We start from the raw sequence: 9,566 nt of genomic DNA, 5'->3' as shown, positions 1-9,566 counted from the left end.
GTTAAGGTATTTCATCCGGGCAAAATGGCTGCCACCATACACAGAAAGTGTATGTCTGGAAATAACATAAAATGGTTTAATGATCACATCTGCTCAAGTCCATATTGTGGATATTGTGCCAATAAACACATATTTAACAAATATAACCCTTATTAAAACAATATAAGAACACAAACTTACTTTTAATTCAGTACACTTTGTGCGCAGCTACAGTGGTAAATCCTACAACAAGAACAAAAAATTCACATTGAATGTATTTTCAAAGTATATAGGTACACACAATTATCACGGAAACTGATGCATAGTCCTTTTGTTAGAAGCAATCCACTTTCAAAGTCACACTGTTGTTTAAGTTAGGCAAATATGTATTCAAGATGGCTGACCTCTACAAAGTAGTTCCAGTGACACTAGGTGCAAAATATGGTGGCCCATATATGCAATCATCATAGCAACAATACAAAATATTTACTTATGACACATTGTTTTCTTTTATATATATGTTACATCCCAGCATTACACAAAAAAATCATTTATAATACTAATTATAGACTGGGAACAAACATGAGGTGAAAAAACAACAGGCCTAGAGGGCATGTATCGCTCACCTGGATATTTCACTGATTTTGGCAAAATATTTTGCCAAAAATTCCCCTTTTTTTTAACATTGGATCTCCTCACCCAATAATCGTCCACACCAAATTTTATCAAAATCCATTACGCCTCTGTGAATAAATACATGTCCCTACAACAATGGGGAGCGAGACCCATGTTTTATACAAAATTTATTCCCTCTGTCTCAAGGATGCTTTACACCACATTTGGACAAAATCCACTCATTCCTAAAGGAGGAGAGAGGGGTTGAAGGAGTGGGTCAAGATATGAATTTCTCTTTACTCATGGATGCTTTATTTATAATTTTTACCAAACCATGATAGTACTTACTTAGTGTTTCTTTCTTATTCTGGCTTCCTAAGGCTCCTTAATATTGTGTGGATTGTTCACTGATTAATTCCTGTAATGTTGGGGTACTGTATTTCAACTTTACTTGTGGTATCAACTGCAAATCTTCCCAATACCATCACCGGATGTCATGTAATTCCTACAAAAGAAGAAGGAGTTAAAAAAAACACATAAATTTCCAATATTACACCCCTGAAGTAATCCTCTATGAACTTGCTAAAACATTTAAATTTTACATTGGAGTAACACCAAACACAAACATAATTTGGCCTAATTAATATCTCATATTATGTACATGTTCATTTCACACTATAGTGAAGATTACACTTCAAAATAATAGCATTTTTTGTCTTTGCAGATGGCAATACACTTTCATGAACTTACTATTCCCCTGGTACAATATTTGACATTGTACAATATGATCTTTGAAAATTTTAATCCCATATATTATGATGGAAATTTCATATCAAATTCACAAACTGTTTAATAATGTGGGTCAGTTGTTTTCTCATTGTTTAAAACATTTGTCAGAAATGATCTAGATATGTTAAAATTGATGACAAGCACCACATAATATTTATAATATCAATAATATCACATTGCAATTATCATTAACCTCCAATCAGCATATAAAAGGCTATAGATGGAATGGTCTATGAACTTTTATAGTGCTGTCTCACTAAAACGTCATGGCAAAATACAATTGACATCCCACTTAATCAGATTATTGTAACACAAAGCACATCCAGTCATTCCCTGTCATTGGAATCGGTGAGTCAAGGATAGGGATTTGTTTTCCTACTTTTAAGTACTTGCCATGAATCAGGTCCGTGACTGCCCATTGGCATAGTACGGAATTATACAAGTCAATTCAATTGTGTTAACTGACCTGTCTAAAGATCCACGAATTTCACAGATCCACCATTCAAATCCTCGTGTAGATTGTCTACTTGTTGAGGTTCATCTTCTCCATCATAAAGTATCTCATATATAGCAGAAGGATGACCGTCTTTACCTTTTATTACCTCCAGAACAGTCCCTATGTACCACTTTGTTTCACCTGTAGCTTCGTCCACACACCATTCATGCTGAATACGACGACCAACAAACTTTGTACACGTCCTCCTCCTCCTCCTAGTTGTTTGTGCGACTGGATCTTCACTTTCACCTGCTGATGGATGTATCATTCTTTTAATGTATGATTAACACACAGAAATGTCATATAACATATGAACAGCATTGGTTTCATTACTGGACAAAACCACAGGAACCTATATATATCAGAGGAGCAAAAGGAAGCAGAAGGTTTCTACTTTGATCCTAGACATGTACTGGATCATATGAAATACTCCAATTTTAACAAGTTCAACAACAGGACCAATTCAATTGTACCTTGTGAACACAATAACTTTAGTAAATATGAACAGATTTTGCTGATATTTAGTATATGTAGTCTTATATCGATAACATCTCGGAGAAGATAGACTATGGCACACATTCTATCGTAAATTACAGTGTTAAGGCTGTTTGCACTTTTATCACTATTAAACGTTGTGAATACCACAACTTCAATAAATATGAATAGATTTTATATAACCATAGCACGAGTTCAACAATGGGACCAATTTGATGTAATGTACAGCATTATGGCCCTTTGCAATTGTATTACCCTTGGAACTTGCGAGCATAACTTCAATACATATGAATAGATTTTCATGAAGTTTGGTATGCAGTGAGCTTTATATCAATAAAATAATATGTACATGTACTTGAATATAGTGAGAATTTTTCATTTTGCACCATGCACACATCACGGGTAAAATGCCATGCTTGGCAGCACAAGAAGCTGGTTATATTTTCATTGCATACCACTATATATACTTACCTTTGGATGATGCACACTTTGGATTTCCTTGAACTGAACAGGTTGGAGTTGTGGTGTTTACTTTTGTTGTCCTTCTAACACTCTTGACAACTGTTTGCTCCACTGGGACAAACTGAAAGCAAAAAAACAACATTGTGTATAAGTCTTTTTGCTTATATAGTTAGACATTTGTGAAAGCAATTAACATTCAATTGCACATGATCTATTGAGAGAAATCACCTAATCAACACAGAAATCATCTAAAGTAAGAATAACATTTATAATGAAACACAATAACATATTTCATTTTATCGAGAACTGGCACAACCTCATGTGATTACAGATATAATGTGACCAATTAGGCTTCCAACCACTTTTCCTTCGGAGAACAGGATTTTTATACATAATGCTATAAGGGAAAGGTTGTTGTCAGCAATTGACAGCTAATTAATTTTCCACTAATCTCCATACAACACAAGTCATTGTATCATGGTAAACTACTTAAATACCAACCCATGGTAATTGAGGTTCTCGGATCCCTGTGCTGGTATTATGGCGAGGCAACACAATCTCCGGCAAGATACATTTCCTGTAAAACGCAGAAAGCTTTGGTAACATCTTGTTTTCCCACAGACGTTCATCTCTGTATATCCTCTCCACATGCATTTGGTATGGCTGTGTACGTCGGATAATAAAATCACACCAGGGCAATTTAGTGACATTCAATTGACCCTGTACTTGAAAGTAGTAGTTGTGATTTTCTTTTAATTTCAATGAGCCATTGATGTTCTCGCAACAGAAACTTTTCATCTTTTTTGCAGCATCCGCAAACAGGAATTTGTTGCGTTGGAGAAGATTCTTTATCTCAATAATGCCACAAGAACCATCTGGCAAAACAACCTTACCATCACAGCTGGCAGCTAAGAATTTGTGGTCAAGGTCTATAGACAGTCCCATTTTCTGCACACTGACAGTTTCGTCACACTCCGCCTTCTTCTGAATATATTCGCGGATGGTGTCTGCTTCTGCCATTAACCCATACCTAGTGTACTGTGTGCCACAGAAAGAGGAATACAGAAGGCGCTTTACCAGCGGAATGACCGACTTATTTCGATTCCTATGGAATACATCTCCAAAGTTAGAGGCAGTTAGTCTTATTCGACGCTGTTCTTTCCATGTCACAGAGTAACTTTGATTCTGGGTCGTCAGTTGAACATGCTGGCACTGTTGATCTGCTACTTCCACAGAGCTTTTCAAGAATTCCTCACACTTGGTTTTCAACACATGTGCTGGCACATCATCCAAAACATCAAGTGAAGACTGTCCATATTCCCGTTTGGCCTTCTTGCTATTACTCTGTGCCGAGGACGCCATCTTCTTTGTTCTCTTTCTCGCTTTCACCTCTTCCTTCTTTTGAGACTTCAGACTGTTGAAGAGCTGGAGTGATCGTTGGCGATATAGCGAAGTGAATGAGCGACCTGGTCTTACACCAGTAGTACGATGCCATATGATAGGTGACCATGCAGGACCGAAGTTCTTGCGCAGAGCTCCACCATAACAACGGGCATGCCAGGATCCTCTGTTACACCTATTAAAAACTTTACCTCCATCGAATTTCATCCGTATTGACATCCAACTTTCAGCTAGATTGGTGGTAAAGTTTCCAATAAGTCGGCTGCTCTTAGCTGCTACCCGGTCCAACAGAACGCTTATGTCTGATAGCATGTCCTTGTCAACATTTCCAACTGATGTACATCCATAGCGGCTGTTTTCAATGTCTTTGTCCGATGTACCCTCAGTCCAGAACATCTGCTGCTCATGAAGAACATGGTCAACATCTTCTGTATTTTCATCAGGAGAAGAAGTCATGGAAGTGTCCTTACCTAAATTGGATGTTGAAGTTGCTGATGATGGCACACCGGTGAACTTGCAGAAGTCGGTACATCTCGTATGATCTCCAAATATGTGGTGTACAGAGTTACGGATGTCATGGTCCAATTTTTGAGTGGCTGTCCTCTTACACGCTTCTTTTGACCGCATACGAATAGCACACCGGACAGCAGTTGTCAGTCTGACTCGTATCATCTTGGTCAGTCCTCCACTTCCCTTGTAATGTGGTTTGTCAAACACTAATTTTTCCAAACTGGACCGAAGACACTTGCACACATGATTTGAACATTCCATCTTTATAACATGCCTACCCCAAATTGGAACTGACTGCTGGATCCTTGCAAACACGGAACTGTCACCATCAGCAATCATCCGCATGTAGCGTAGGCCATATAACTTCTCTGCATTCAAAAACCCATCAAGAATGATATCCGCTTCCATAGCCTGACTACTCTCTGTCCAATTCCTAAAACAGGTGTGGCTAGGGGGAGTGGTTTTCCTGGTTTCTGACAAAGCACAAATGTAACAGTGCTTGTTTCTGACACCAATGTGTAGAATTTTACCTGTTCTAGCACCAAAGATAATGCCTACCCCTCCAAGAGCATTATAAGAATGTTTATGGCTACGCTTCGACCATCCTCCGTCACAAATCACCGTTATGGCTGGCACACCATCATGAAAATCTCCACTTTGAACGGCCAGCTCCCGTTCCTCTGCAGCAGCAGCTATCATGTCCTCTTTGAGGCAATCATTCCATAAGTCCCCAATATCACTCTCAATAGCCGAAAACTTGCGCTGCGGTATCACTGGTAAATTCAAGGTAGCACAGGTTTCTCCAAGAGATGACGCACCTCTACCCGATACCATGGTACCCCATACCGCACGAAGATTTACATCATGGTGTGTCTTGTCATCTGTGAGGTTAACAACTGGGCTGCTTTCAAAGTTAAACCGGTGACCACAAGCACATCTCAGCATTAGTTCTCCAGCCAGGCCACAAACATTCCTCTCTCCAAGAATAGATAGGAGATCATGATCATCATCCAACATAGCAGATATGATACCACAAGTGGATGCATGGCGCATCAATGTCAAAAGGTGTTTGTGTAAATTTCCAAGGTGAAATACTCTGTAACCGTCACAATCAAAAGTATCAACTTTATGGATGTGGATGCCAGGTTTACGTTGCGGTACAGCACGAAGTCCAGGAGTGGTTGTAGGGTTAAGACGTTTCACAAAAAATTTCAGTGTTGGCTGTCCATCAACAATAGTCGTCATTCGACAGATCTTATAAGGCCTTGGTTTCCCCTCATTTAGAATGTGACGCAAGCGTTGGTGGATTGAAGCGTCTGCAGCTTGATACCGCTTTTTGGCATAAGCACTGTGTCTACCTCTTGGTCCATTAAATTTCCTACGTTTACGCCGCCGTTTGCTAATCTGCCTTGCCATTTTTAGTGTAGAATATTATGATTGTTTGTTAGCAAAACAATCAAAACAGATGTAACAAAATAATTGTCTATGTACAAAAAAAACCACCAAAAAAAACCTTCCTCTCCATTATCCAAAATATCATACACAGTGTCAAGAAATAATTGTCTTCAAAGAAAATCCAATATAAAAGTTCCGGAGTGTTCAATGTAATAAAAGAATTCTATATGTGAAAAAAAATATAAAAGCGCCTTGCTCTCTATTGACAAACCAAATAACATCCACAGTGGCAAGAAGGAAATGTCTTCAATGAAAATGCAATGTAAAACTGCCTGACTTATAGTGGTCGAAAATCCGCTGAATGCATGATTTGCGAATGTGCACGTTTGTTTTGCCGGCCTGTGGTACCACCTATTCAATGTTTTTCTTGAGTGCTCAATGACAAACCCACGGTGGCCGAAAACCCGGTGAATGCATGATTTGCCAATGTGCACGTTTTTCTTGCTGGCCTGTGTTACCATACATTCAATGTTTTTCTATTGTGTTCAGTGAGTTTCCAACAGGGGAATCATATGTAGCGTATGCACGTCTGAAAACACTTATTAATTATATAAATGTAAACACAAGCACTGAACAAAATTACACAGAGAAACAAAACACATAGAGTGACTCACTATCTTTCAAGAGATAATATAACTTATTTTGTACCTCTAGAAATCCCTAAGAACCCCGGTCGAGTACATCCGACCACGTTGTTTTCCTGGTGATGACAGAAACCATTGACAGAGGAACTTACCTGAATAATGTAAAATTTCTAATTGCATGGGCAATCGATTGCAACTCAATTAATTGATTTCGCTTCATCATAATATATATTTACCTCATCAATATTTACGGAAAAATAATCTGTGCAATGTTTTGTAGAACGTCGACAAATATTATGGTGTTTACATTCATCATCATACCAGGTAAACTTCCGGAAGTACTTTCACCACTTTGTTGTTGCGCATGGTAAAAAACAGAAATGTATAAAATATTATTTCAAACAATAAATGTGATTAAAAATCAATTATTGAATACCAGAAACACTTAAAATATATACACTTAAAAGGATTTGGTCTAAAGCTAGAATTTTTACGATGTTTTCTTAAAATACACTCTCTCGCGTAGTAATAATTTACGAGGGCATCGCTCCAAGATGGCGTCCTGCAGGAAGAATGTTGTGTGTGAAAGACCGGTCACTTCAAGTTTGGTAAATTGATGGTATCCGTACGTGATCACAGCTTATATTGCGTGACACTTTTGGGGGAAGTGTTCATCTTTCGAGATGCAAATGAGTTGATCTCTTAAGTGATGTCGATTTATAGAGTTAGGCCGTTGATTGCACCCTGCTGTTTGAGAGAAAAACATTGTAAATACACGAGGTCGTCACGAGTGAAGTTGTGAAGTTTAGCGCAAACTTTTGAACTAGAATTGTTTTTTAACAAATAAGGGTAATTGTAGATTCTGTGGTGTTGATGAACAGTGATACACTTATTTTAAACTGAAAATTCTATTGTTGCTTCTCTGTAGCTGCGTACAAAAACGACGAGTCAAAATCGTTAATTAGATATTAATTAAGTAATTAAATGGCATTAATTTCAAGAAACTGTTAATTTCACAAACAAATGAAACCTATGGCGAAAGAAACAGTGTAAAACAAGGTTTAGAAACTATATATTTGCCATTGGCCAAATGTACCTCATAGAGGCCATGTTGACCAAGCAGAAATACCTTAAGGACAGTCCAATATGGCTGCCATACCAAACTGTATATCAAATTCAATAATGCATTCCGTTAGCATTAAACGCTCCCTATCACCAAATAATCCTCCTCCAACATTTCTTAAACATAATCGAGGTACATGCACACTAAATTTCAGAAAAAACAATCAATAACTGATGAAAAAACTCACTTTTTATATGTCCATTTTCCAAGCTAAATAAAAGTCACGATTCAGGAAAAAACCCATTTAAACTTGTAAATATCGTAAGGTTGGATGTTCATGGAGATGCATTTGTCGAGAAAATTGTAAAAAAATGTGTCCAATCTCCAGAATAATGGCATATATTTCCCCTGAATAAATCACAACTGAGCACAAAGCGAACAAGGCTGACTGAGGTTGAAAAAAAGCATGCAAAGCAAGCGAGATTTTACCTGTACACCATTCACTACAGGTTCTCACTCAGGTAAATGGCTTGACTCGTATCAAAAGTCTTGTTAGTTTGATGAATTATTGTAAAATATCAAATCAAAATACATGTCATCATTCTCGAGATTTGAAGCATTTTCTCACATTTTTCTAGACAAATGCATCTCCATGGACATCTAACCATATATTTACAAGTTTAAATGGTGTTTTTTTCCTGAATTGTGACTTTTATTTAGCTTGGATAATGAACACATAAAAAGTGAGTTTTTCATCAGTTATTGAATGGGTTTTTTTTCTGAAATTTAGTGTGCATGTAGCTCAATTATGTTTTAGAAATATTGGAGGAGGATCATTTTGGGACAGGGATTGTTTAATGCTAACGGAATGCATTATTGAATTTGATATACAGTTATGTGTGGCAGCCATATTGGAATGTCCTTAAGGTTTACGTAAGGTCATAGGAGTGTATTGCTAAACGGAAATAGGAAGTACATGCCTAGTTGAAAATCCAATGTAGGGAGACAGTATCACAATTTCCGTATATTCTAATGTTTAATGTTAAAATGATGAATATATTGTATGCTTATTATTGACAGAACAGTGTGTTCTTTCAATATTAAAGTATTTCAAAGCAATCCAGGCATTAATTCAGCTGTTTTTTAATCAATGAGTCACATGTGTCCATTTTTATGTACTTCAGGAAACCGGCTACCTATTTCACTACTGTGAAGTTTTTCAAGAACGATAACTCTTACATGCAAATGGTTTCATTATAAAATGTCAATTTTTAATCGTTTACAGATAATTGATTTTACACAATTTCAGCATTTATGAAATTGATATACATTAATACGATACTAATCTATGTCAGTATCATTTTTATTGACATTAATTATATTGCAAAACATTGTGTGTTTCATTTTTTTTTTCAAAATTCATTCCTTTTTACATAAATTTCCATTTAAAATCCTTAAAATTCTGACAACCTATATGGGTTTTTTTTGTGGCAGAAAATTTTCTTTACTTCAAAGCAATATAACTACAAAATTTGAAGAAATTCTACTGAGAAATGGCGACACAATCCTATTACCTTAAGTAGTAACACTAGTACTTGATTGGGTTTAAACAAGACAAATCTATTTTTTCACGATAAGATATCATGACAACGGTTATGTTAATCCTTTTATATTTTCTATTAATGGTAATTACATAAAAGATGTCACCTTCTGTTAA

At 36.7% G+C, this 9,566-nt stretch overlaps 1 protein-coding gene across 1 annotated transcript; it reads right to left on the bottom strand.

The window, feature by feature from the left end:
* LOC110462369 lies at window positions 1-6,820 on the bottom strand. The gene is made up of 6 exons (XM_021516301.1): window positions 3,338-6,820; window positions 2,846-2,957; window positions 1,850-2,131; window positions 943-1,099; window positions 181-222; window positions 1-55 (listed from the first exon to the last, which is right to left on the bottom strand). The coding sequence occupies exons 1-3, from the start codon at window positions 6,161-6,163 to the stop codon at window positions 1,854-1,856; spliced, it is 3,216 nt and encodes a 1,071-aa protein (XP_021371976.1). The 5' UTR covers window positions 6,164-6,820; the 3' UTR covers window positions 1-55; window positions 181-222; window positions 943-1,099; window positions 1,850-1,853.
* Between the last annotated feature and the right edge of the window lie 2,746 nt (window positions 6,821-9,566).

Source organism: Mizuhopecten yessoensis, unplaced genomic scaffold (assembly GCF_002113885.1).
Source record: "Mizuhopecten yessoensis strain PY_sf001 unplaced genomic scaffold, ASM211388v2 scaffold10773, whole genome shotgun sequence".
Classification (NCBI taxonomy): domain Eukaryota; kingdom Metazoa; phylum Mollusca; class Bivalvia; order Pectinida; family Pectinidae; genus Mizuhopecten; species Mizuhopecten yessoensis.
The sequence above is the reverse complement of the archived record's forward strand: the minus strand, read 5'-3'. Positions and strand labels throughout refer to the sequence as shown.